The following is a 25,794-nucleotide window of genomic DNA, read 5'->3' on the forward strand; positions in this document are numbered from 1 at the left end:
CTATTGTTCGATGCGTAAGAGGCGTAACCATGCAACTGGCCGTTACAGCCAACAAACCGAGGAAATCGCCGAAACAGATCCTCTAATACCACTTCTATTGCCATCTTAGCAATTGGAGGTATGGTCTAAAAGCCTCACGAAACAAGCCCCTAGAATGCAATGACAATTTTACCCGTTGCAATGATATTGCGCGATACATCGATTTATCGAAATGCAGGCTTCAACCCTCCGTGCAACAATACGATTTAAACGGCTAAAGATCGGCTAATCACCAGACAAGAGTGATGTCTATGTACTGAGACACTACCCCTAATTGTCTTTTAACCCACTGGTATGAAAATGCATAAACGTTAAGGCTGAAATTCGGCCTCCCCCCGTTATTTCCTACTGTAGCACCCAAAAACGATAACGGGCGCAGAACGTATATATAAACACACCCCACTGCTAGCCAATTTCACGTCTAGATGTAAACAAATCGACCAAATGGGAGCAACGCACGCTCTTTGTGCGCAGCTGCCAATCCGCAGATTACACGGACCGCGAACAACGCTGATGGGGCTCCATTTTACGCAATATGATCTGGTCTTCAGATCCGTACCACGGAGCATCAGAGTATTCAACGCCAGGACACTTGTACCAAACTTGAACTGCACACAGGTGTTTAACAATGGTAGTGAAAAAAAAATACTTTTAGTAAACTCTATATGGCTAAATAATAAATCATAAATTGCATACTTGTAGCATTTAACTAATACGTCCGTTTTTGGGGGATTTTCGGCATACCGCAACAAAACAAAAACATGACGTCGTTCATAGCCTAAACAGTTTCATTTAAGATTAGAGGACGTACGCCCCACGTAGGCAATTACCGCATTCCAAACCACGTAGGCAGGACCACACTTGGTTTTGCTGGCAAATGCAGGTGATTTGAAGTCCCTAAACGAGTCAAACCAAAACAATAGCCATATGAGGACGTGCGTGCACCACCTGCTACACACACAAAACCGCAGCCGTAGCGCAAACTTCTTCTTTAGGTAATGGTCACGTGGGGGCATGTTTGTAATCCCATCGCTGTGCTACCGCAAAGGGAAAAGAGTAAATAGGCATTCGAACTACACAGGAAAAATTACACCTACCGGAATTACAGACCTCTACTTCATCTATTTAGATAAAAGGTATACCTGTCCCCCTCTTTTGTTTTCCTTTTGGAAAAAAATAATAAGTAAACAAACGAGCAAGCTTATTTGTACCCTTACATGGAATATATCTCAACCGTAGCCATCTCCATCTATCTCCCTCCGGCCTTCTCCCATTAACCGCCCTAGCAAGTTCCTTCCATTTCGTCGCCGGCTCTTTCACAATGGCCTCCTACCGTACCCAACCCTTACAGCCATTGAACAATGGCCAATTGAATGCCCGACTTGCGACCACCCCGGTGAAGTCTCTCGCTTCTCCCGCCCATGCTGCTGCTGCCACTGCTACCCGCCGTGTGCGTGACGGTGCCGAAGCCAAGGAAAAACCAAAGAAGAAAGAAAAGTTGTCAAGTTTGTGCAAGACTCCACCCTCCATTGTCCGTACCCGGAACGGGAGAGATTATCAGAGAGGCTTGTTTTTAGGTGAGGGTGGTTTCGCCCGTTGTTTTCAGATGAAGGACTCGTCGGGACAGATCTTTGCCGCCAAGACGGTCGCCAAGGCCTCGATCAAGAACGAAAAGACTAAAACAAAATTGTTATCGGAGATCAAGATCCACAAGTCTTTGAAACATCCAAACATTGTCAACTTCATCGACTGTTTCGAGGACGACGTCAATGTTTACATATTGTTAGAGATCTGCCCGCATCAGTCATTAATGGAGTTGTTGAAGACCCGTAAGGTGTTGACCGAGCCGGAAACCCGTTTCTTCATGACCCAGGTTGTCGGTGCTATCAAGTACTTACACGGTAGACGGGTCATCCACAGAGATTTGAAGTTGGGGAATATCTTCTTCGATCCAAACATGAACTTAAAGATCGGTGATTTTGGCTTGGCCTCTGTGTTGCCAGCTGGTGACTCCAGAAAGTACACCATCTGTGGGACGCCAAACTACATCGCCCCAGAGGTACTTGGGGGTAAGACTACCGGACACAGTTTCGAGGTTGACATCTGGGCTATCGGTGTGATGATGTACGCTTTACTCGTCGGGAAACCACCCTTCCAATCCAGAGACGTTCAGGTGATTTACGAGCGCATCAAGAACATCGACTTTGCCTTCCCACCGGATAAGGAGGTTTCGCCCGAAGCGAAGGCCTTAATCAAGGACTTATTAAGCTTAAACCCCTTGCACCGCCCTACCATTGACGAGATTTTGCAGTACGACTGGTTCAAGGGTCCGATTCCGAGCACGATTACCCCGGAAACGTTGGTTGGAAAGCCAAGAAACGTTGACAGCATCTCCAGACAGCAGGCTTCGGTCAACTTCAACCATGTGAAGGCCAATGCTGGCATCTACAGTCCGTCAAACAAGGCACCGGTACAGATTTTGAAGTCGGACTTGGAGTCGGAAAAGCCGAAGGCGTTGTTGCCGCAATCCTTGTCGCCGGGTGATACCAAATATAAGTACAAGGAGGTAGACCCGAAGCAGGTGGGCAAGCCGAGAAGAGTTTTCAACACGTACATCGCCACTACCAAGGATTTGGACCAAAATTGTTTCGACACCTACCAGAACATGCGCAAGATCGAGCATCTCAGAGACGACAGGCTCGGCAGCTTCGAGTTGCCAACCTGTGAAAAGCCTGTGCTTGTCAGCAAATGGGTCGACTATTCGAACAAATACGGATTCTCATACCAATTGAGCACCAATGATATTGGTGTCTTGTTTAACGATGAAAACACGGTGTTGAAGTTCCACAATAGCGATAAGTTCTTGGAGTTAATTCTCAATAAGAACGAGGGGTGGATTGCGATTGAAAACTCGTCCGTTAATCCTCCGTCCGAGTCTAGAAAGCAGCTTGATATTGTTGATTTTTTTGCGAAATACATGAATAGCAACCTCTCCAAAGTTTCCGATAACGAGGAGCGGAAGGAGACCGTTTTTTTAAGACGCTACACCCGAACAAACGAGTACATCATGTTTGAGCTCACTGACGGCAGTTTCCAGTTTAACTTCAAGGACCACCACAAATTCTGCATTTCCAAGGCAGGGACCGTGATTACCCACGTCTCGCCGAACCGTGGGATCGAGACCTGCCCGTTGATCTTGATCTTAAAGCAGGGGAACTTTTCGCGCGAAGAGGTTCCTGAGTGTTTGGAGAAGATCATGGTTGTTAAAGACGCCATCAAGAGAAAGGCCTTTAGAGAGTAGATTGCTCCCATCTTCCTGCCTTTACTTCATGCTGTACTCTTAACGATTCCCCCATTGCCATTACTTCTTTTCGCACTTACTTCCCTGAAGCACTTGTCTTACTCATTAAAATACCTTTTCCTTCATTTCGTTTCTCGCCTTTCGCACGTCATACTTGTTTGCCCTTCCTCTATATATTCTGATAAAAACTTCTGCATAGCACCTGGTTCATAAAAACACAGTGGGTTGTAAAATTCCAGCTAGTTCTACGGGACATGTTACAAATGGATGATATTAATTAGTATACAAGGGCGAGTTACCTAGAGGTGAGAGGCGCAACCAGGTGTTTTGGGCGGTAGGTTTATTGCTTTAAATACCAGTGTCTCTCTGAACCTGGTGAAGCGAGTATTCGTGGTTGAATCTTTGCTTCAAGTTGTCGATAGTACTGATCAAAGTTTCACAGGCATTTCTCAAGGCCTCCTTAGGAGTGTAGCCTTCTTCGGTCTGGATTCTCATGACAAAGTTGGCGAACAACGGATGTTCGATCTTGTAGGCAGCGAACATTACCTTGTCATCCTTCAACAACTGAGCTCTCAACAAGTTCCCCAAGGTATGATCTTCCCTTTCGAATTTGATGATGGCAGCATTAGGCACCTTTGGGTCTGGAGTGACCGTTAACCTGGATAGTTAGTACAACGTTGAGAAGATATTGTAAAGCCTCCAGGCTATCTTCGATACTACCTGGAGGTCGGGGACTATACTCACTTATCCACACCATCCGGTAAGATGAAAAGTTCAAATCTATCTGGGGCGTTCATACTTGGGTTGAGTGGTCGCTACGGTAGGTGTTATCATCCTCCACGGCATGAACTAATATACGACGGCTGGCAAAGTCATGCTGGTAGGAGCACTACCTTTCACTGGTCTGTCCACGACCCATTATGGTATCCTGCCGCAAATATCTTGTTGCATATATCCTGCATTAACGCGTAGGCCAAACGCGGAAGTTATTTCACTAACTGCAGGATGTCCAATAGAACCGAGTTTGAATTTTCACGTCTCGGGGCCGGCTAACATTGCGGGTACGTTACCCTACCTACATGTCCTTCATGGAGGGTGAACCTCTTTTATCTGCTAAACCTGTTCCGATTCTAGAGCCCATTTTTACACTCTTAGCGGGCTTCACACAATACTACTGTCTCTTCGGATTACTGTTATATTCACACGTTAGCCCACTGCTCCAGAGCCCAAGTACATCACGTCACATCACTGAGATTGATCCTTACGTGCCTGTCATACTTGTTGCTTCCAAACAGCCAGCTTTCCCCGCCTCTCTTCCCCCCTCCATCAATAACGATCACTCCGCCGAATTATGTCGGGCAGTAACGAATGGCGCAGTCAGCCGCCACAACCTCCTGCTGAGGTGAACAGACCAAACATCCAGTCTTAGTATGTTTACTTTTTTTACTGATAAAACCATGCGAATGGGATTCCCGAATTTGTTGGAAGTGAAGGGCACACCTGAATGGCTTGATGTTTCACATATAGAGTCGATTTGATGGCCCCTATATGAAATATCAAAATTAATCATCAGGGCGCCCAGATGGGTGATTATTCGTGTCTAGTTGCGCTTGCGATTGTCGTATTTGCTACTCAACGAATCAATCTAGTATTCACCGAGCCACTTTCGACCACCTATTCTCGTATCCTTTGAAGCTATACTAACATCCGTTTAGCCGCCAGCAACAGCATGACCAGCCACCAGTGTTGCCTCCACCAGCAAGCTTGGAAAACAGTAAGTACTCTCACCCTTTCTCGCTAGTCTGATACTAACCTTTAGGACCTCCCCACTTCTACGCGTTGCCTTCGCTCCCAAGCTTTGGAAAGTCGCAGCCTTCACACATGCAGCAGAGATTCAACATCCCGCCGCTTAACGAGGGCCCAAACATCCACCAGCCCAAGCCGGAGCCACAGCCGTCACCGCCAGTCTCACACTCCCAACCACAACCTCCCCTCGCAGGCGCAGCACAGTCTTCAGCGTCATTGCAGGACATTGCGAACGCGCGCCGCCGTCCATCGTCACCGGGCGGCTCGCACTTGAGCTACCGTACATTAAACGTCAAGGACGCGCTCACGTACTTGGACAACGTGAAGATCCAGTACAACGACCAGCCGGACATCTACAACAAGTTCTTGGACACGATGAAAGAGTTCAAGTCACAAGTGTTGGACACACCGGGCGTGATTGACCGCGTGATCAAGCTCTTCCGTGGACACCCCAGCTTGATCCAGGGATTCAACACGTTCCTTCCTCCAGGCTACCGTATCGAGTGCCACAACGACCCGGAGGACCGCAGTCCGATCAAGGTCACCACGCCGTATGGTACTGCGCTCATCAACAGCCAGGACGGGACACCTATGGGCGAGCAGCCGATCATCCCCACTGCCGCGCAGCAGCAGCAGATGGAACCGTACTTCCAGGAGCACAGCGCGCCGCCGCAGCCACAACCGCCACATGGCTATCCGCCGGGACCTCGTCCAGGTGACGCCCCACCGCAGCCGCAGCCGCAACCGCATGGCTATCCACCTCGCCCCGATGAAGCACAGCCACAGCCACCACACGGGTTTCCTCCCGCACCACGCGATGATGCGCCCCACTACGTACGTGACGACGCGCACGGTTTCCCACGCGATGCGTTCGGCATGCCTCCCGCTCCCGGCGTCAGCAGTGGCCCGGTTGAGTTTAACCACGCCATCACGTACGTCAACAAGATCAAGACACGCTTTGCCAACCAACCGGACATCTACAAGCAGTTTCTCGAGATTTTGCAGACGTACCAGCGTGAGCAAAAACCTATTGGTGAGGTGTACCAGCACGTGACGCTCTTGTTCCAGTCGGCGCCGGACTTGTTGGACGACTTCAAGCAGTTCCTCCCGGACACCAGCGCGAATGGCGCGCCGCCACCGATGCTCCAACCGGGGATGGAGTACTACGCGCCGCCACAGCCGCAGTTACCGCCAGTGGGCAATTTCCAACCAGCGCCACCGGGTGCGAAGGATCGCAAGAAGAAGGGTCTGGTTGCACATATCTATGAGACAGAGGTACAGACGTCGGACGTGCGTGGCACATTAGCACCAAAGAAGGCGAAGGAGCCGGCGTCGCCCAGCTTGTTACCAGGGGTGCCTGAGCCGGTTGCTGCGGGCTCGAAGGCATCGTCGCTCCTGGAGGAGATTGGTTTCTTTGACAAGGTTAAGAAGACTATGGGCAACAAGCAGACGTACAATGAGTTCCTCAAGATGTTAAACCTCTACTCACAGGACATTATCGACCGCGACACGTTAGTAGAGCGTGCGGAAGGCTTTATTGGGTTCCACAAGGAGTTGTACGAGTGGTTCAAGATGTTTGTGGGCTACGATGGGCAGCCACAACACATTGAGAATATTGCATTCAAGAAGCACCAGCTCGAACTCTCTCTTTGCAAGGCCTGTGGCCCGAGCTACCGCAAGTTACCCAAGGCCGAGACGTACATGCCATGTTCCGGGCGCGACGAGATGTGCTGGGAGGTGTTGAACGACGAGTGGGTTGGACATCCGACGTGGGCGTCTGAGGACTCAGGGTTTGTCGCTCACCGTAAGAACCAGTACGAAGAGATCTTGTTCCGGATCGAGGAGGAGCGCCATGAGTACGACTTCTACATGGAGTCGAACCTCCGCTCAATCCAGACGTTGGAAACGATTGCGAATCGCATCGCTAACATGACACCCGAGGAGAAGGCCAACTTCAAGTTGCCGCCGGGGTTGGGCCACACGTCCATCACCATCTACAAAAAGGTGGTACGTAAGATCTACGGAAAGGAAAAAGGTTTCGAAGTGATCGATGCGTTGCATGAGAATCCTGCGATCGCTGTCCCAGTGGTTTTAAGGCGTTTAAAGCAGAAGGATGAGGAGTGGAAGCGAGCCCATAGAGAATGGAACAAGGTTTGGCGCGAGATGGAGCAGAAAGTGTTCTACAAATCGTTGGACCACTCCGGCTTGACCTTCAAGCAGACAGACAAGAAACTCTTGACCACAAAGCAGCTCTTGAGCGAGTTGAGCACCATCAAGGTTGAACAGGCGAATAAGAAGTTGAATCCGTTAGCACCGAAGCCGCAGGAGCAGTTACGGTACGTGTTTGGGGATGCTGGGGTATTAGCGGATGTGAAGCGGTTGGCGTTGGTGTTTTTGCGGAACTCGCAGTATTCAGCCGGGGATAAGGAGCGGGTAGAGGCGTTTATCGAGGAATTTTTGGAGGTGTTCTTTGCCGGAGGCATAGCTGGAAGTAAAGCCGCGAACGGTGAAGCTATCCCTAGCGCGAGACGCGAGGCCTCTCGTGCCGGTGAAAAGCCTACCAGCGAACCTATCGAGTCGCCTATCGACGAATCGAGTAAGCCCCAAAAGCGCTCCATCTCTTCGGTCTCCACCTCCCTTCGCGAAATTCTCAAGAAGAATAAAACTCGTTCAGCCACCCCTGAGTCAGAATCCGCCGAAAAGGCGGGCGAGCTGTGGATCCGTGTGGCTGTGGACACGCTCCGTGATGTCGCGGACCCCGCGCCGACGCCACGCCACACGTTCAACTTCTTCTGTAACACAACGGTCTACGTGTTCTTCCGCCACCTCCGAGTGTTGTACGAGCGCCTTGAGGAACTCAAGGCGATGGACGCGGCGGTGGGTGCGGAGATCCGCGCGCGTACTGACGTTCAGTTCGCGAAGGACCTTGACTTGTTGTCGCATCAGATGGAGGACATGGGCATCAGTATCAACGGAAACGACTGTTACGCACAGGTATTGGCCCTTTCCGAGCGTCTCATCGAGGGCGAGCTCGAGCACCAATGGTTTGAGGAGGCTTTGCGCCAGGGCTACCGCAACCGTGCGTACAAGCTTTACACCGTCGACAAGGTGGTGCAGGGGCTCGTGAAGCACATCCACACAATCATCACTGACACCAAAACAGCAGAGATGACGGTGTTGTTTGAGAATGACCGTCAGCAGGTCCGCACCACCGCAAAGAAGCAGATCATTTACCGCTTGCAGGTGCGTTCGTTGATGGGTCCGGACGAAAACATGTTCAAGATCGCATACACCCAGACGGACAGCTCCGTGAGCATGCAGTTCGTTGCGCTCGACGATCTCACGGTCGCGGAGACCGCACTTGACGACCAGAAGTACAGCTACTATGTCACGACTTACAGCATGGCACATCCAACAGAAGGAATTGACGCTGATTCGTTAGCGTTGCCGTTCCACAAGCCTGCGTTGGACGAGGACGAGGACGAAGACGTTGCGGGACAGTCTAGCTCCAATATGCGCGTCAAGGTGTGCCAGAACACTTTCCGATTGTTCTTTGAGGAGGGCTCGTCGGACCTGTTCACCAGAAACACCGTGTACACCGAGCCGGAGGCGAAGGTGGAAGGGGACGAGAAGGTGGCAAAGTTGGCAAAGCTCGTGAAGGACAGACTCGGGAACATGGACGGCCGCTTTGACGCGTTGGTGAGCGGTGGCACTGCAGCGTGGGCCCTGTACCAAGGAGCGAAGGTAAAGGAGGAAGCTGATGATACGAACGACGATACGGTGAATGAATCGATGGTGGAGCCAAACGGGGAGCCGAAGCCGAAGCCTGAAGCAAAGCCCGAGGTAAAGCCTGAGGCGAAGCCTGGGCCGGAACCGAAGGATGAGATTGAGGCCGGGATGGCTGAGACTCCAATCGGGGCAGCGAAGGACGAAGACGTTGTGATGGAGTAGCCACATGTATAGTAGACAGATTTTGTATTTTATATATTATGTTTTAAAAGTGTGTAACAAATAGGAAGGGGTTTGACGGGATCTGCGAGCTGGTTGGAACTTTTTACAGAATACGTGGTTTGGCTTGCAAGGTGCTTCGACTTTGCTAATACATAGATGTTTGATATCTTTCTATTTCATTTGATCAGAATGACCGTAGCTTGGCTACGTTCGAATGCCGATTGTATCATCTCGGTGGACTCGTGTTGTGGCTTTTGAAGTTAGATGAAACGATACTGGTGTGCTCAGGTATGTGAACCCGACACCCAACTTTGATCTTTTAAACAATTATCCCTTTTTCATATAATGCTTTGTTTATTTCTGAAATACCAATTCCAACATACACGGTTAACTTCCTAGCACACGAATTCTATAATACATGGAGGAATTAATTTCCCATGTAGCTCTGTGCTGTCTCATGTTTAGGTTCAGTCAATTAAATAATTTACAATAATTTAACAATTTTCTATGATATAAGCCATATACTCTGTTTCCGATATAACCCGGATTAGTTACCAATCCACGGCATAGAAGGAAATCATAGGCCTCCCAATTCTCTGGTCAGGGCCTATGGGAATTTTGAGCCAACACATTTACCGGTATCAGTTTCTTCCTTCCTTTATCAGTCTCATATTTTTACACCTTGCTGCTTCCCACCAGAATTCCCCAACCCTACGAAACAGGGTTGGAAACTTCCGCGAATTTACCCCCATTTCGCGAACCTCTATATAAACGACTTCTGCTTCTGCTCTCTTTCTCTCACCCCGCTCCCAGTGATGGAACAGTTCGACGAAATCCTCAAACATGAGCACTCCCTACTAGCAGCGGTGGAGGAGAATGATCTCAATTTTATCACCGGTGCAACACTTTTCAGTCTCAGTGTCTTCTTCCACCAGCTTGATAGCTACCCGCGGCGGATCATCTGCGTAGTCAATGGGTCTGCCAGATACGTTGCCACGTTTAACGAACGAATAAACTCTGCCATGGTCGACCTCAGCGTACGGTTCATGCGACCTGGTTCATACCGACATCATTTAATCACAGTTTCGCTCGAGCATTTTTACGCGTTCATCTTAAAAGATATCCGCCCCAGCGATCTTGTGTTGCTTGACGTGAACGCCTCCCCCGGCGAGAATAAGCTCCTTCTCGCAGTTTTGGCCTATTATTCCCTGTCCTTTCACTTCAAGATTGCCGCTGCTGTCACAATACTGGACCAGCAGCCATTTTCTCTCCTGTCAGAGGTGCCTTGGGGCCTACAGATAGACACTTCCACTGTTCCAGCCTCGTACAACGGTGTAAGTGTGACGTTTTTGGAGAACCCCAGCGCCAATATATTGGTCGATTCGATCCAAATTCTCACACAGTTTCTCAGTCCCCGCTTCACCACGTGCGGGACGGCGGTAATTGCGTGTCCACGCCGGTATGTGGCTAACCTCAAGAGTCTCTTGGGGCAGGCATACAAAGCCCACCGACTTCCGCTCCCATTCTTAGTCTGTTCATCGGCTTCACAGCTCCATAAGTACACCGAACCGCGCAACAAAATAGTTATCTACTCACCCAGCGCAGTGGATAGTGCCTCATTAGACCTGTTCGTGTACCCCGACATAAGGTGCATCATCGACCTAGGTATCTATGATCATCCCACAAATGACACGCTCCTTGCCACAAGCCTCGAGCAGATACATTCCCGGGCGAACCTCCTTTCACGTAGCTGCCAGTTGAACCTCAGCTACTTCTGTCTCTTCACCAAGGCCATATACCAGACATTGTCGTTGGAGAACGATGTCACAGACCAGGACGACTGCGTGGTGGCACTTCTCCGTTGTCTTGCCGTGTTTCCTGCGGAGCTGGTTCTCCCGGAGGTCCAGAAACAAGGCATGGCGTCACAGCAGGTGGTGGAAGCCATGAAGTTTATTTTCTACATGGGCTGTGTGGATGAAACCTTCCAGTTGACCCCCATGGGCTATCGCCTCGTGATTTTTCCGTTGAATAAGCAAAATTTCCGCTTGTACGCGATGCTAGCGCAGGCGATGGCGGCACTGCCAATGTCCGCTATTGAGGTGTTGAAAATCGTGGCATTTTTGGTGACGGCTGAGGAGACGTTAACCGAGCGCGAAAAGTTCTTCTTTCTCGTAGACACCACTCAAGTGTGTATTCGAACCCATATCGCTGCAAAGGATTCAGACTTTTTGAGCTTGCTCAATCTTGTGAATAGCGTGACAGAGACCACAGTGCAGGGTCGATTGGCTCTTAAAGACCAGGCTATTGCCCAGGGACTGGCTCTTGCGGTCTTTTCCGGGATTCATTCTGCTTTCCTAGAGCAAGTTCTCGCCGTCTACAACGCCTTACTTCCGGATGTACAAGTTGGAATCGGACGTTTGGGATCCGTCGCAGCCGATGCCGCAGCAATCAAGCGGTGTGTGTTTGTCGCTTACTTTGACAGACTCAGCTTGGTAAAGCTTGACGCAGTCGACAGCACCAGAGTGCTATTACGGAGCGTAGGAAACCTTCCAGAGGCATACTACGACGAGCATAGGCGGAAGGATGCGGAAATTGCGAGTTTTGAGCTGTCACGGTGGTGCGATGGTGACTTGTGTGTGTGGATGAACGGGTACACGAAGGATTTGGATCGGAGTTCGGGTGGTGAGCTGCGTGTGGACTGGCTGAGCAGGGTTTCGCGACTGGATATTGAGTGTTTTGAGAATCTACTGGTCCTATATGCGAGAGTGGGTACGTAGCACGAAGTCAAGTTTTACCTGTTAGAACAGAGAGTTATCCTCGGATATACGGCTCTTCAACGGGCATACATCGATAGTGATGAATCTAGATAGAACCCTGCAGCCTCAGTTGAAAGGTCGCGGCCTTTCCAATAAATAATCATGCATATATTGCCTTGTCGTCTCTATTTAAGTGAGATGTGGGGTTGAAATGAACGTTTTGCAATAAAACCATGTTTAGGTCTGCCGATGGATGAAACGGTTAGTGGAGAGGCCAGACAACCCACGGCGTAGGTAAGCATGCACACGCTAAAACTTGAGTTGTTAATGAGACCGGTAAGAGCATTTTGTAAGTGTTGCAAGCGATATATTGTCCCATATTCTTTATAAACAGGATTCCTGGTTGTATCTGGGCTATCCATATCCCCCGGGATCAATACATTCGTTTAATCCATATAACCATTGCCCGTTGCTAGTGGAACGTGCACGGCTTCGACCACAACAATGTCTCGATTTCTACAATCTAGTCACTCGATACTTGTTATATATCGGATAGATGCCCAGCTCTCGCTTTAGCGGCAATCGTTACATGTTCTTTGATTGACCAGTATCGGCGTAGGCGTCTCCTTGTGGCGCCATATTGCTGTAGTATGTCCGGTAACACAAACGATAATGGCGACGGACTGAAAAGCCCAAACATGGTCTTTAAATGCAAATATCTAATAAGAATTCGGGGTTGCTTCTAACCGTCGCTCATTGCACCCCCCTATGGCTAATTATTACGCACGCTGCTTGCGCTCGCGCTCCTGCGTCCGCTCTGGCCGCGCCCTCCTCGGTTTGAAGCCCCGCCCGCCTCGCTGGCAACAACATTTAAGCAAAACGCGCCCAAATGCCTGCCTATCTATGACACTCTCCCCAAGACAATGTCGCAGCCAACCTACACCCTCGTGTTCGAGCCAAACCCGGCCGCCAAACCCTCCGTCCAGGAGTTCCGTACGCTCCTCGAGAAGGGCAGCGACGCAGACAAGATCCACACGATGAAGCGCATCCTCGTGACGATGCTCAACGGTGACCTCATGCCGGACTTGTTGATGCACATCATTCGCTACGTGATGCCGTCCAAAAGCAAGGAGTTGAAGAAGTTGCTTTACTTCTACTGGGAGATCGTGCCGAAGACCGGCGCTGACGGCAAGCTCAAACAGGAGATGATCCTCGTGTGCAACGCCATCCAACATGATCTCGCGCACCCCAACGAGTACATCCGCGGAAACACTTTGCGCTTCCTCGCGAAGCTCAAGCAGCCGGACCTCTTGGAACCATTGGTGCCACATGTACGCGCATGTCTCGACCACCGCCACCTGTACGTGCGCAAGAACGCGGTCTTTGCGGTCTACGCCATCTACCAGGTGTCCGAGCACTTGTTGCCGGATGCCGACGAGCTCATTGAGGTGTTCCTTACGGAGGAAACCGATGCCACGTGCAAGCGCAATGCGTTTGTGTGTCTCGGGGATCTTGACCGCGAAAAGGCGTTGGGTTTTGTCCAACAGAATCTCCAGCGCTTGGCCGCGCTCGATGCGGCGTTGCAATTGGCTATCGTCGACTTTATCAAGACGGACGCGCCGCGCGCGCCAGCCTTGCGCGCGACCTACGTGCAGATCATCCACGCGTTATTGGAGTCCGCCTCCCACGCCGTCGTTTACGACGCCAGCACCGTCTTGACCGGTTTGTCGTCCAGCACCGTTGACACCGCGACTGCCGCGCGCAACCTCATCTCGTTGGCCATCAAGGAGTCCGACAACACCGTCAAGTTGATCACGTTGGAGCAGGTGGACGAGTTGCGCGCGCGCAACGCAGGCGTGTTGGACGACGCCGCGTTGGACATCTTGCGTGTGCTTTCTGCGCCGGACGTCGGTGTGCGCCGCAAGGCGCTCGACATTGTAATGAAGTTGGTGTCCGCGCGCAACGTTGACGACGTGGTCAAGTTGCTCAAGAAGGAGTTACAGAAAACGGTGGCCTCCAGCGACGAGGACACCGGTGAGTACCGCCAGGTCTTGATCGGCGCCATCCACCAGTGCGCGATCCAGTTCGGCGAGGTCGCCGCGGATGTCGTCGACCTCCTCTTAGAGTTCATGGGCGAGTTAAACACCACCGCCGCCAGCGACATCATCACGTTTGTCAAGGAAGTGGTTGAGAAGTTCCCGGCCTTGCGCTCAGACATCATCCACAAGTTGATCCGCGCATCGTGCGGTGTCACCAGCGGCAAAGTTTACCGCAGCACGCTCTGGATTTTCGGCGAGTACTGCTTGGACGAGAAGGACATTCAGGCCGCCTGGCGCCACATCCGCGCGGCCATTGGCGAGATCCCGATCCTTGCCAGTGAAAAGAAAGTCAAAGGTGAGACCGAAGAGGTTAAAACCGAAAGTTCTGGCCCGGTCGTCTTGCCAGACGGCACGTACGCGTCGGAGAATGCGTTGACGGTGGAAACGAAGCGTGAGACCGCCGTGCCAGCACTCCGCGCGCTCATCCTCAAGGGCGACTTCTACACCGCCGCGGTGCTTGCCTCGACGTTGGTCAAGTTGGTGTTACGCTTCCAGGCGAGCACTGCAAACGCGGCCGTACTCAATGCATTGAAGGCCGAAGCGATGTTGATCATGGTGTCGATCTTGCGTGTAGGCGAGTCCAGCTACGTTGCCAAGAAGATCGATGAAGACTCGGCTGAGCGGATTCTCGCAGGTATCCGCTTCCTTACCGAAGAAACGAACGCAAAGTTTGTGGAGACCGTGTTCTTGGAGGACACCAAGCAGGCGTTCCGTGCGCAGGTCGAGGCGGCGGAGGCCAAGAAGGCACATGCGCGTGCCGAAGCGTTGCACCAGAACGCTGCACAGGTCGACGATGCGATTGTCTTCAGGCAGTTCGAGGTTACCGCCGCTGCCACCGAAGAGATCGTCGCCGCTGATGCCGCTGAGGATTTATCCTCGCGCTTGAGCAAGCTCGTGCAGTTGACCGGGTTCTCAGACCCGGTCTACGCCGAGGCGTATGTCAAGGTGCACCAGTTCGACGTGGTGTTGGACGTGTTGATCGTGAACCAGACCACCGCTACGTTGCGCAACCTCACAGTGGAGTTTGCCACGTTGGGTGACTTGAAGGTTGTTGATAAGCCAACCACCCTGAACGTCGGCCCGCACGGCTTCCACCGTGTGCAGGCCACCGTCAAGGTGACCTCCGCTGACACCGGTGTCATTTTCGGGAACATCATCTACGATGGGCAGCATGCGAACGAGGCAACCACTGTCATCTTGAACGACGTCCATGTGGATATCATGGACTACATCAAGCCGGCCACATGCACAGAGAACGCTTTCCGCACGATGTGGAACGAGTTCGAGTGGGAGAACAAGATTACCATCAAGTCCAGCATGGCGTCGTTGCACGAGTACCTTGACTCCTTGATGGCCGGCACCAACATGGCGTGCTTAACCCCGGGTGCCGTTGTCGGTGAGTGTCAGTTCTTGTCTGCCAACTTGTATGCGCGTTCGTCCTTTGGCGAAGACGCGTTAGCGAACTTGTGTATTGAAAAGAAGGCCGATGGGCCGATTGTCGGGCACGTCCGGATTAGATCCAAGGGCCAAGGCTTAGCGTTGTCTATGGGCGACAGAATCGCGTCAATCTCCAGAAAGGCCAACAAACCGAAGATCAACGTTGTTTAGATGAATTGATTATTATATTGTTTAGATGTGAGACTGTTGCGACTGAAGCAGTAGAAGCGACGGTATAAGGTTTATCATGTAAAGGATGACGTATCTGAATACCATGGCGCTAGGTACAGTTGGATACAAGCTGGGGTTTGAAAATTGAGCGAGAGCCCTAGTCCCACCAAGAGATTCGCGATGTATTATGGAAACAATGGAATAGTTGAGCTATGAGCGGAGAATATACAAAGGCACAGCAAATGGAGAACTGAGCTCTAGGGACAGTTCGCAAAAACTTCTTCCGTAATCGTCAAATGTTCCAACGATTTGAAGTGTGTTAAATTTTTCGAGAAGACAAGACCAACACAGCTCTACTTTTGCTTCCGTTGACGGTGTGGATGTTATTATGGAAGATACAACAATTCCCGTTTCGTACCTCTTTCACAAGTTAATATTCATTCTTACCTTATCTTGGAAAGTTCCTTTTCTTATAACGGAAAACTACACTGTTGCATTTACGCTATTTAGCAAACTACTCAACTTTAATTAACATGATTTATTGTATATACATGACCTTTCTGCTCTTTGCAGCAGAGCCTACTCGGCTAACCATTTAGTTCTTCTCCTCACCGTAGAATGGGAACCCCAACCCACTCAACAAAATTCTCGCCTCAGCATCGGTCTGGGCGGTGGTACGGAAAGTGATGTGGATGCCGAAGGTCTTGGCCCACTGCTCAGCGTTGTTCTCAAGTTCTGGGAAGAGTTTGACGTCCTCTGGGGTCAACCCAAAGGTAATGTTCCCACTGCGGTCACCACTCTTGTTGGTTATCCCCTGGAAGTTTCTGATTCTTGGCAAGACTAACTCATTGAGAGTGGTGACAAAGGTATGGGCATCGGCACCGAAGATCTCGGCCTTGGCACCAATTGGCATACCCTTTCTGATCCCCCACTGCGGAACGTTAGACTTAGTGAAGACACGTTGCACTTTGGAGTTGGTGATCTGTTGCAACTGGAGGTGCGCGGCGATAACCAAGTGCGACTGGGCCTTGGCTTCTTTAACAAAACAGTTGATGGCAATCAGCTCCAACTGTGGCACATTCTTCCAGGTTCTTGGCTTGATGTCCTTGGTTTGCACAAGTCTCCCTCTAGGTGGTCTCACCGGACGGTTGATGTGGTATGGCGAGGACCCATCCCATTCCCTGGTCTTGAGACCCTCTTGTCTCTGCTGGTTGTGCGTGTAGTTGATCAACAACAAATCAGACTCGAGTGTGGCTGTATAGTGGTCCTGGAGTCTGTCCTGGGAGGTGTGTGCCGGCTTGAACGCGGTGTTTCTGATGTCGTGCTTGGCCAACTTCAACTCTGGGTAGTTTGGCGACAAGAGACGCTTGTTGATCTTGACTGTGTGGTGGATAGGCTGGACCATGCTGCAGCCAGTTCTGCCGAGGGCAGTACCCGATGTAGCAAAGCCTCGAATGAAAACAGTAGACATAATGGATGAGGGAACTGTTGTACTAAACATAACGTCACTGTATCGTAAGGTCAAGCTTGACTTAGCCTGTAGTGAAGGTGAATTTTTCACCACAAGGCAAGTTACCCGGAAATCGACTGTATGCAGGAAAAAAGTTTCTATGCTTATATGGGCTATATAGGTGTGCTTTCCGTAGTCCTTCACACAAGATCCTACAACCACCACAATGCCCGTTTTTGCAGCTCCCGAGACGTGGGAATCGGACCTGGAAATCGATGAATATGAACCCGTGAGCCCCCAGGACTTACCTGTGGACGGTCCCTTGAGCCCAAGCATGCCCGAATGCAGCGGGTATTCCGTGGTAGACGAATTGGCTCAACTCTTGGAGGACGTTGACATCCGAAACAAGTTCTTGCAGGCCACCCAGAACGTGGTGGTTGGAAAACAGCCCATCTATACCCTCGAGATGGAGCCCACAAATGTGGAGAGCGTCCACGATACGTTTGCGGACCTTAGCACAAGCCACCGTACACGGATCCTCACGGATATCCACAGCGAGTCAGAAGCGCTCCGTGCGCATGCAGACCATCAGCAGTCACGCCGCCATGCGGAGAGCGAATCGATGCTCTCCGCCATCCGCCAGAGCTTCAGCACGATGGCCGACCTCTCGATGCGGATTGTGGCTGCGGAAGCCGAGCGCAAGTTCCAGATCCTGGAGGAGATACGCAAGCAGAAGGAAGAGAAGCAGCGTCACCTCGAGGAGGCTGCGCGGAAGAAGCGCGAGGAGGAGGAACGCGAGAAGAAGGAAGAGGAGGAGCGCCAGAAGAAGCTCGCTATTGAAGTGAAGCAAAGAGAGGCGGAAGCCAAGCTCAAGGCGCAAAAGGACAAAGAAGAAGCAGAGGCAAAGGCAAAGGCAGACGCTACTGCGAAGGCTAAGCAGGCAGCCGAAAAGATCAAGGAGGCAGCCATCGCAGAAGCGGAGGCTAAGAAAACCGGGAAGGGCATCACAAACTTCACGATGGTGGAGAAAGACTTCCTCGCATACAAAAAGACGATTGCAGAAATAAAGCTGGATATCGTGGAGCCGCTTCTTGCCAATAAAGAGTTGAAGTCTGCATGTTACAAGTTGCGGCGCCAGATCAATCCCAAATTCGGGCAACTCAACAACAGTTTGACACAGTTGGCCGCCATTACCGAAGTGGTGACCACGGCTGTGTCGCAAGCCAAGCAGGCGAACGAACTTGCGTTCAAGTGGATTTTGAACTACATCGCCAAGGCGATTGTGGTGCAGGCGGGGACCGAGGTGGTGACGGCGCCGGATCGCGCCGTGCCATTGTCGAAGCTCGCACTCAACTTGACAGTGATGTTTCCGGAGCTAAGGCACTACCTCTTGGCACGGTTCGTGAAAAAGTGCCCGTTAGTGATCGGGTATACATGTGCCGTGGACACCGAGGAAGGGCGCTTGCGGATGGCATGGAAACGCTCATCCGCAGGGAAGTGGGAGGAAGAGACCCAGTACAATGAACGCATTGGGGGGATTTTCACAGTGTTTGCGGTCTTGACGCGCTTGCAATTACAGCCGAACCAGCCGCAAGGTGTATTCCCGTACCCAATGGCGTTGGGCTGGACCATGATGGCACGGATATTGAACATGCCGGCGGACTTGTTGGCAAATGTACACTACTTGGCTGCGTCAAACTGGTGGGACGCTGCCGCGGAGGAGTTTTTGAAGGCGTACGGGCGCCAGGGCCAGAAGTTGTTGCAGTTGATGTGGGACGAGTGGACGTTGCGGGCAAGAGAGAGGGAATTTGCGGGTGCAGCTAGGTTGCGTATCGTGGGTGAGGCCTGGGCGAACAGTGGGCGAGTGGAGAGCTTCAAGCCGATGGAACGCTAGCGAGAGCAATATTGTGAACGTGTGTAGCACTCACTCAAGCTACAGCAGTGATTACGAGATTCTTTCCTTCAGCGGCTTAATCTATAAAGCTGTATCCTTATCACCAGTGACATCATGAAACTAGCCTTGTGCCAGCCACCCCTAACCCCTTATTATTTTGATGAATGTATGAAGTAGACTATTTTTTCAGTCACCGGTAATCATATATGTTGATGGTCCACAGTGACAGCTTTTGTCACATCGGGAGGTGACATGAATAGGGAAAGAGACATGGAACTATTACACATAAAGGACAGGAGGCCACTCACAAATTGCGGGAATAGGAAGATAAGGTATCTGTTGGACTGAAAACTCCCAGTATCGATAACTATAAGATACGTTAGATAAATCAAATGCATCGGTATTGAGGAAGGATGGCACGCTTTTATGGCTTCAAATACCGATATACACCCATTCGCTAATCTATATAAGTCTCAGTTTAAATGGTCTTGCTGCATCTGCAAAAAAAATGGATAAAGTGCTTATTGGCAAAGAAATATCACTTCTCAATGGTGCATATCTATATGACTACGTAGAATGGCTATGTTTTTTTAGGCTGATGTGTATACATTAAAGTCATGACCCCGAAGGTCCGTGTACCTTCAGCACCAACTCCTATCCTTCAATATGATGGACATTAAAAGCGGTTGAAATGAATATTAACTGCGTGAAAGATTGTTATGAAGCACCTTTTAAACAATATTAGCTATCAAGAGACTGTAAATTGGCGTGGATTGAGCCCATATCTCCCCAAATGATGTTATATTCGATACAGACATAAGCCTGTCTCATCACCCCAAAAATTCCAAGAATCTACAGTCTCTGACATAGTTCTATTCAATGTATTACACTCATCCGAGTTTGCTTGACTCTGTCACTATCCCTCAATTCCTTTATACCTCTCCACATTCATCCCTATCTTTTAATCAAGCAAAGTGCGCTGCATTGCGGTGTACTCGGGCGTGGCAAGGGTCTCCAACGCGATCTCAATATCTGTGTGGATATCCTTTATCAAGGCCTCCTTGGTTGTGTAGTTCAATTCCGGCCTGATGTAGCCCAAAATGTTGAATCTGATGACGGCACCGTAGAAACTGTGATCAAACTTGTGCATGACGTGCAACTCCACGGCCTTTTCCTTGTTGTTGTAGAACGGATTCCAGCCGATCGATGCCACCATCGGCAAGATAATTCCAGAAGCCCCATCGCTAGATAACTGATTGCCAAAGTTGTACTCCACCTCGGTTTTGCCATCGGATCTGGTTTTGATCTGTGCCTCGGCCTCTTTCGGGTGCGCCCTGAGAACGCACCAGCCGAAGTACACCCCGGTCCTGTCGATTTGGGCATTAAGCAACGGCAACTGGTCAATAGGCAAATTGGCCGTTGGAATTCCCAACTCGGCGGATCCTCTGCCAAACCCGGCGACGACCTCCGCCTCTTCGGTGATGGGGTATGGTGAAACTGGAGATTGTGGGATCGGAGCGTCTTCCACTCTTGGAGCTCTTGTGACTGTGGACATATCTATATAATCTGAAGGAATAATGGTTATTTGAAGGCTAATGGTGGTATTAAGGCCGAAAGGTGTTTGAGCTGACCTTCGCTAGCCGGAATTTTCAGTGGGGAGTTTCGTGAACTCGCATGTGCAGCATGAATGCAGGATATTACTCACGGATTACTCAGCGACTCGGTTGAATTCACTAATATTATTTTTCATTTCTTTATCTATTACAGATGGCTTGCAAAAAAAAATTAGCTACTTCTGGCCTTTCCTCTCTTAGCCGGCTGGGAAGGCAGGTTGGTTCTGTAGCCAGTGATCGGGGCACCGCCGTTGTCGTTATCATTGTCGATCAACAAGTCGGTCTTGGTTTCCTTGTTGATCATTTGCCTGATGGTGATGACGGCAATTTTCAACATCTTGCTGAACCAGAAAAAGTTCAACAAATTCAACCCCAGATTGCCCACCACGATAACCATAGCGAACTGCCAGATAAACCTCTCGTCGTTTCTAGCGTGGTAGAAGTCAGTGAACAACTTGAACGCCTGGAAGAGGCCGTAGGAAATGCGTACAAAGAAAAACAAGATGATCAAGATGATGTTGTTGATCATCTTGAAGTTGTCCGAGACCAAGCCTGGGATCTTGTTCCCGAACCATCTTAAGTTGAGGAACGGCGTGGAGACTTCAAACAACAAAAAGATCGGACAGTAGTACACGATCATTGGTTGGAACGCAACACCGAACACAAGTGACGAAATGACCCCGTGTATCAAAAAGCCCGGACCAAAGTACTTCACGTATGCAAGCGAAATGAGGGCGTCCCAAATAAAATAACCCAAAGCAAAAGATAAAACCAACCCACCGTACGGTACATAACCAAAAACTCTATCCTTGGACAAGTCTGGGTGGTTGAACAACGGGGTCATGAGCGTGAAGATGACCACGCACTGGATCATCGACACCACGTGGATGCAATAGTCAATCTGGTCCTTGTACTTCAAGCTCGTATAGCCCTTTGCAACCTTAGGGCTCACTACACGGGCGATAAGGTAGATCCCGTGATAAATCAAGAATGCAAGCACCACCTCGTGTATGTGGTTCTTCAAGACCCCACCACACAAGGGGGTGAGGAGGAGGTCTACTAGCGGCAAACGCAAGCTAGCAAGGGGATCGTCAACAATCGCCATTTGTGAGCAATCCTGAGCAAATGAATGAAAATGGTATGGGTTGTAGTGAACGTTGTTTATAGGTTCTATTAAAATAGAGGGGGTCCTGGCAGTGTCCTCACCCTTATTACCAATCTTCACATACAAAAAGTTGGGCTCGCGTCATGCAGGCGGCTGCTCCCGATATATGTTCCCGACACGACCGGGAGGATAAGATCAGTAGATCCGTACCAAGGGCTGTTGTAGGTCTAGCGTTGCCAGAATAATAGAGGTTATTGGTGTGCTGTTTATCTTACTGGTTCGCACATTCGCTACCATCCTGTAAAGTCATTTTGAACGGAAATGTCGTGTAGCACATGGTAGTCACGGAGAGTGGTCATCCCACCTTTATTCCACCTCCATCCCAACCATGTATAATAAATCTACTATGGACTCAGGTTTAATATTTATAAACTCTAATTCCCGTATGATCCAACCAATATTTCGTCATTGTTCCGATTTTTGTCCGATAATCGTTAAAACTCAAGGTAACTTAACTTTGTACGGGTTCCCTGTAGGCTCAGCCACCGTTGTGGGTTGCTATGCAGTCCGAGACTGAAGGCATGCCATCATAGCTCCATAGACCAGTAATAAATTTCAGTGGAGGACCCTTGCCCCTTGTGAGCCTTAGAAGGGTCGATTAACCCTTTCCCTTCCCAGAATTCTTTGGTTTCAATTTAAAAACATATTTGTCGTGATACGCTTGCCTTTTCCACAATCATGGCACCCCGAAGGAATCGATCAAGCAACACTTGGTATTGGTTGGCTCTTGGGTTGTTTCTCGTATTGAGCGTGAAACACGCTATAAATCACCTCCCTCCGGATATTGAGTCATGGACCACCCTCCTCTCGCACGACTCAGGAGACAGTCAACTGCCCGGAACCTGTTCCATCGCACACTTAGGCGATTCAGCCTCTCTGGAGGAGATTTGCCATTATATAAGGACCCAGTGTGACGCTCATACTTATAACTATGCCATATCTTATTACTGCAGCAACCCCTCCTTGAACGGAAACCACTTCATGCGTTTACTCAGGCTGAAGTTCACATCAGTCTCGTTCGTCTTTGCATACTTGGTTGTCCTATTCATTTCGCTCGGTATAACAGCCTCCGACTACCTTTGTCCCAACTTGAACTACGCCACAGTATACCTCAACCTCTCGCAGCGGGTGGCAGGGATGACACTCATGGCCTACGGCAACGGGGCGCCGGACCTTTTCAGCTCCTATTCACTGATCAAGTCCGGCTCCCCTGAATTGGCGTTTGGCGAGTTGATCGGGGCTGCTAACTTTTGCGTGTGCTTTGTCATTGGGGCTATGGGGATATGTAATTCCTTCGAAGTCGACCCACCCCAGTTTTTGTGTGATGTGGGCTTCTTCATTGCGCTCCTAATTATCAGCTTGGTTTTTATCTGCGATGGAAAGTTAACCTTGTTGGAAAGCGGTATCATGATCATTTTGTATGCGAGTTACATCTTGTTTCTCGTGAAGTACAATTTCAGCAATGAACCACTGGAAGAAATTGACGAAAACTCCACCCTACTATCCCCGTATGCGCCCCCGCATGCTTCGCTTAGACCACTCACTCCTACCTCGAGCGTCCTTTCGCCGATGGCCAGTCCTAACCAAGCGAGCCAGTCCGTAATGCGGTTCTCTGTCTACGATGCCGTCAAGCTCTGGTCCCACCTTGGTGACTTGCGATGTGGTATGAGCAAGGAGTCACTACTTCAGGAAAACTATGATGCCACTGAGGAGCAGGAAGCTGCCGGCGGGGACCAAATACAGCAAGGTGTCCCGTCTCACGATAGGCCTTCAACCCAAATCAGTCCCAGTGACCTTCGAGAAATTATCCACCACTCACCATTTGCTTACAAAGTTGACTCCCCGCGGTCGGACTACTTTGATGATCGGCATTTGCTTAACTGTCCAAGTCCTCTAATGGGAGTTGTTGGAAGGAACCAAGCTTCGTTGACCCCGCTGGTTGCGGAAATTCATGTGCCATATGACCCCGAAGTCGAGGCCGAGGATTTACTGAGAATCGCATCTCCTCGTCCAAAACTTTACCAAAGTATAGGCCAACCCTCCTTTATCATCGACGAAGCATCTGATACTGAGGATACTAATAGCGAATTTCCGTGTTCCAAATCCTCTATCCTTCCGGTCGAGAACGCTGTCGGCGAGGAAATATGGGAGCGAGGGTACCCATTGTGGAGGTTCCTCCTACCTGAAATCTCACACGTAATGGATGTTTACAAAGCGCATAATCTCTGCAACGAAGAGATGGGACTGGCCGGCTCTCCCTCTGGCCTCTCTGTTCCCTCTGTCATATTCTCGCTCTTCAGCTCCCCCATTATTCTCCTCTTCAACGCTACGATCCCCACGGTTTATGATATAGGCGTGGAGTCTCCACCCCCAGCCGATCAATCTGTAATGACCCTTGCTTCGTCTGAGAGCTTGGTTTATGAGGGGTTCAGGCCTATAGGCTATGCTGAGCTGAAGTTAAGAGCTCAATTATTGTACGGGCAGGTTTTCTTCCTCCCGATCTTGGTTGATTACCACTATTTCAGTTTAAAGGATGAAATATCTCAATGGTGGGGCGAATACCCGGGAAGTATTATCCCAAAATCCATGCATTTGATAATACTCGCAGCTGTCTCTCTCGCTTTGGTCGTGCTTCATCACTGGTACTATAGACATTGCTCCCAAAGTCATTCCCAGGATCACCAAGGGTTACATCACTACTATCATAATCGCCTCCCACCGATCATAGCCTTCCTCGGGTTTTTCCTTTCTATTGTTTGGATAAATATTATTTCGGACCATGTGGTTCTCCTTTTGAAAAACATTGGGCTAATGTATCGCATTGGGGACTCGTTGTTGGGATTAACGGTCTTTGCCACAGGGAATTCGGTGGGCGATCTCATTGGTAATGTTACCCTTGCCCGCTCCCACTTGTCGCTTACAGGCTTGGGAGCCTGTTTCGGAGCTCCCTTATTGTATATATTGCTTGGGTTGGGTTTGAATGGGGTAATTTTGATCACAACCACACGCCAAGGCCGGCCGATCGAATTTAAGTTTGATATTAGTTTGATCGTTGGCAGTGCAGGTGTCTTGGGTATGTTGGTTGTATATCTTGTTGTTGTCCCTATGAATGGGTGGGTCATTGGAAGAAAGTTAGGGATTTTTGCGGTACTCTGGTGGGGTATCATCACTGGTATTAACGTGTATCTCGATTATTGATCTGAAGAGTGTCCGGTTAAATAATATTTCGATACGTTTTTATTTATACTTAAGATAACTGTTTGTATAAAATATGTTTAAGATTGATTCTATTTCGGGTCGTTTTGGAAAAATACGTATGGCTTTCTTATTATCTACATTAGTATCTTAATCGTATATACAACTAGCTACTGTATTTTACTGTATATTATTCAATATATAGTTATTGCGAATATATGTTCTTATATTTAAGTGTATTTGGAGATTGTTAAACTATTTCACTCAACCTATACATCTCTGTATTTTCACTCATACCATAAAAAATCCTAAACTTAAAGCTACAAATATATTAATTGTGTGTAATAGGTATTTTATATTATTACATTTTATTTTTACACCATGAGCTTTATTGTTTAATTAAAAAGATCAAATTTCATCTCCCGTAGGTACTTAACATTCACAAACCCGTACATGCACCTTACGCAGGAAGAGAAGACCGTGACTGTTAGGCAGCCCCCTTAACCAGTTTCCCCCCTGCTCCGGTACCGCTCCCAACATTTATCTTTTAGTGTAAGCCCCACTCTACAATACACTAATTAATAATATGTATGGTTGCAAACCTAAATATACACTTTCGTTAGATTGGTATTCTGATTTGGAGCTAAAAATAGGCAGACGTTGGGCTAGACCTCGGACCAGAGGGCACCACTGTAAGCTGAAACCTTCTTCGCTAATCAGAACTACAGAGGTGGGTTTCCGACGAATAAGTAAACCACGGAGAGCTCTTGGCCCCGTGACTATGAAACAAACTCAAGAGCAATCTACAAGTGGGGTGAAAATGACGTATGTACATAAAACATTGTATGCGAAAACCTTAAATTTGACCGATAAGAAACCATCGCACGTGATGTTTACGTCAAGTTGGGTAGTGTGCC

The 25,794-nt window shown here is 49.6% G+C and overlaps 9 protein-coding genes across 9 annotated transcripts; 5 read left to right on the top strand and 4 right to left on the bottom strand.

The window, feature by feature from the left end:
• The first annotated feature begins 1,188 nt into the window (after window positions 1–1,188).
• On the top strand, window positions 1,189–3,629 carry CDC5 (polo kinase). The gene has a single exon (XM_019127337.1). It carries the CDS (start codon window positions 1,361–1,363, stop codon window positions 3,338–3,340), a length of 1,980 nt encoding a protein of 659 aa, XP_018987575.1. The 5' UTR covers window positions 1,189–1,360; the 3' UTR covers window positions 3,341–3,629.
• RPB11 (DNA-directed RNA polymerase II core subunit) lies at window positions 3,606–4,430 on the bottom strand (the record flags this gene model as incomplete). Its single annotated transcript, XM_019126786.1, has 2 exons — window positions 3,606–3,998; window positions 4,420–4,430. 2 exons carry the CDS (start codon window positions 4,428–4,430, stop codon window positions 3,689–3,691), a joined length of 321 nt encoding a protein of 106 aa, XP_018987576.1. The 3' UTR covers window positions 3,606–3,688.
• Window positions 4,431–4,676: 246 nt separating this feature from the next.
• Window positions 4,677–12,217, top strand: SIN3 (transcriptional regulator). The gene is made up of 4 exons (XM_019126787.1): window positions 4,677–4,768; window positions 5,056–5,114; window positions 5,160–9,085; window positions 9,820–12,217. The coding sequence occupies exons 1-4, from the start codon at window positions 4,692–4,694 to the stop codon at window positions 11,872–11,874; spliced, it is 6,117 nt and encodes a 2,038-aa protein (XP_018987577.1). The 5' UTR covers window positions 4,677–4,691; the 3' UTR covers window positions 11,875–12,217.
• Window positions 12,218–12,776: 559 nt separating this feature from the next.
• SEC26 (coatomer subunit beta) lies at window positions 12,777–15,560 on the top strand (the record flags this gene model as incomplete). Its single annotated transcript, XM_019130217.1, has 1 exon — window positions 12,777–15,560. One exon carries the CDS (start codon window positions 12,777–12,779, stop codon window positions 15,558–15,560), a length of 2,784 nt encoding a protein of 927 aa, XP_018987578.1.
• Window positions 15,561–16,067: 507 nt separating this feature from the next.
• BABINDRAFT_158886 (mitochondrial 54S ribosomal protein uL5m) lies at window positions 16,068–17,010 on the bottom strand. The gene has a single exon (XM_019127338.1). It carries the CDS (start codon window positions 16,963–16,965, stop codon window positions 16,156–16,158), a length of 810 nt encoding a protein of 269 aa, XP_018987579.1. The 5' UTR covers window positions 16,966–17,010; the 3' UTR covers window positions 16,068–16,155.
• A 733-nt stretch (window positions 17,011–17,743) lies between these two features.
• On the top strand, window positions 17,744–18,895 carry GLE1 (nucleoporin; the record flags this gene model as incomplete). The annotated part of the gene is made up of 1 exon (XM_019131306.1): window positions 17,744–18,895. A coding segment is annotated over one exon (1,152 nt), but the record flags the coding sequence as incomplete, so codon positions are not given.
• Window positions 18,896–19,589: 694 nt separating this feature from the next.
• BABINDRAFT_178621 (riboflavin kinase) lies at window positions 19,590–20,510 on the bottom strand. Its single transcript, XM_019131065.1, has one exon. It carries the CDS (start codon window positions 20,457–20,459, stop codon window positions 19,866–19,868), a length of 594 nt encoding a protein of 197 aa, XP_018987581.1. The 5' UTR covers window positions 20,460–20,510; the 3' UTR covers window positions 19,590–19,865.
• Window positions 20,511–20,623: 113 nt separating this feature from the next.
• On the bottom strand, window positions 20,624–21,633 carry BABINDRAFT_10719 (TLC domain-containing protein). Its single transcript, XM_019126789.1, has one exon. It carries the CDS (start codon window positions 21,620–21,622, stop codon window positions 20,690–20,692), a length of 933 nt encoding a protein of 310 aa, XP_018987582.1. The 5' UTR covers window positions 21,623–21,633; the 3' UTR covers window positions 20,624–20,689.
• A 919-nt stretch (window positions 21,634–22,552) lies between these two features.
• BABINDRAFT_21218 (uncharacterized protein) lies at window positions 22,553–24,880 on the top strand (the record flags this gene model as incomplete). The annotated part of the gene is made up of 2 exons (XM_019131262.2): window positions 22,553–23,515; window positions 24,167–24,880. Coding segments are annotated over 2 exons (1,677 nt in total), but the record flags the coding sequence as incomplete, so codon positions are not given.
• Window positions 24,881–25,794: the final 914 nt, after the last annotated feature.

This window comes from Babjeviella inositovora (assembly GCF_001661335.1).
Source record: "Babjeviella inositovora NRRL Y-12698 unplaced genomic scaffold BABINscaffold_1, whole genome shotgun sequence".
NCBI classification, from domain to species: Eukaryota; Fungi; Ascomycota; class Pichiomycetes; order Serinales; genus Babjeviella; species Babjeviella inositovora.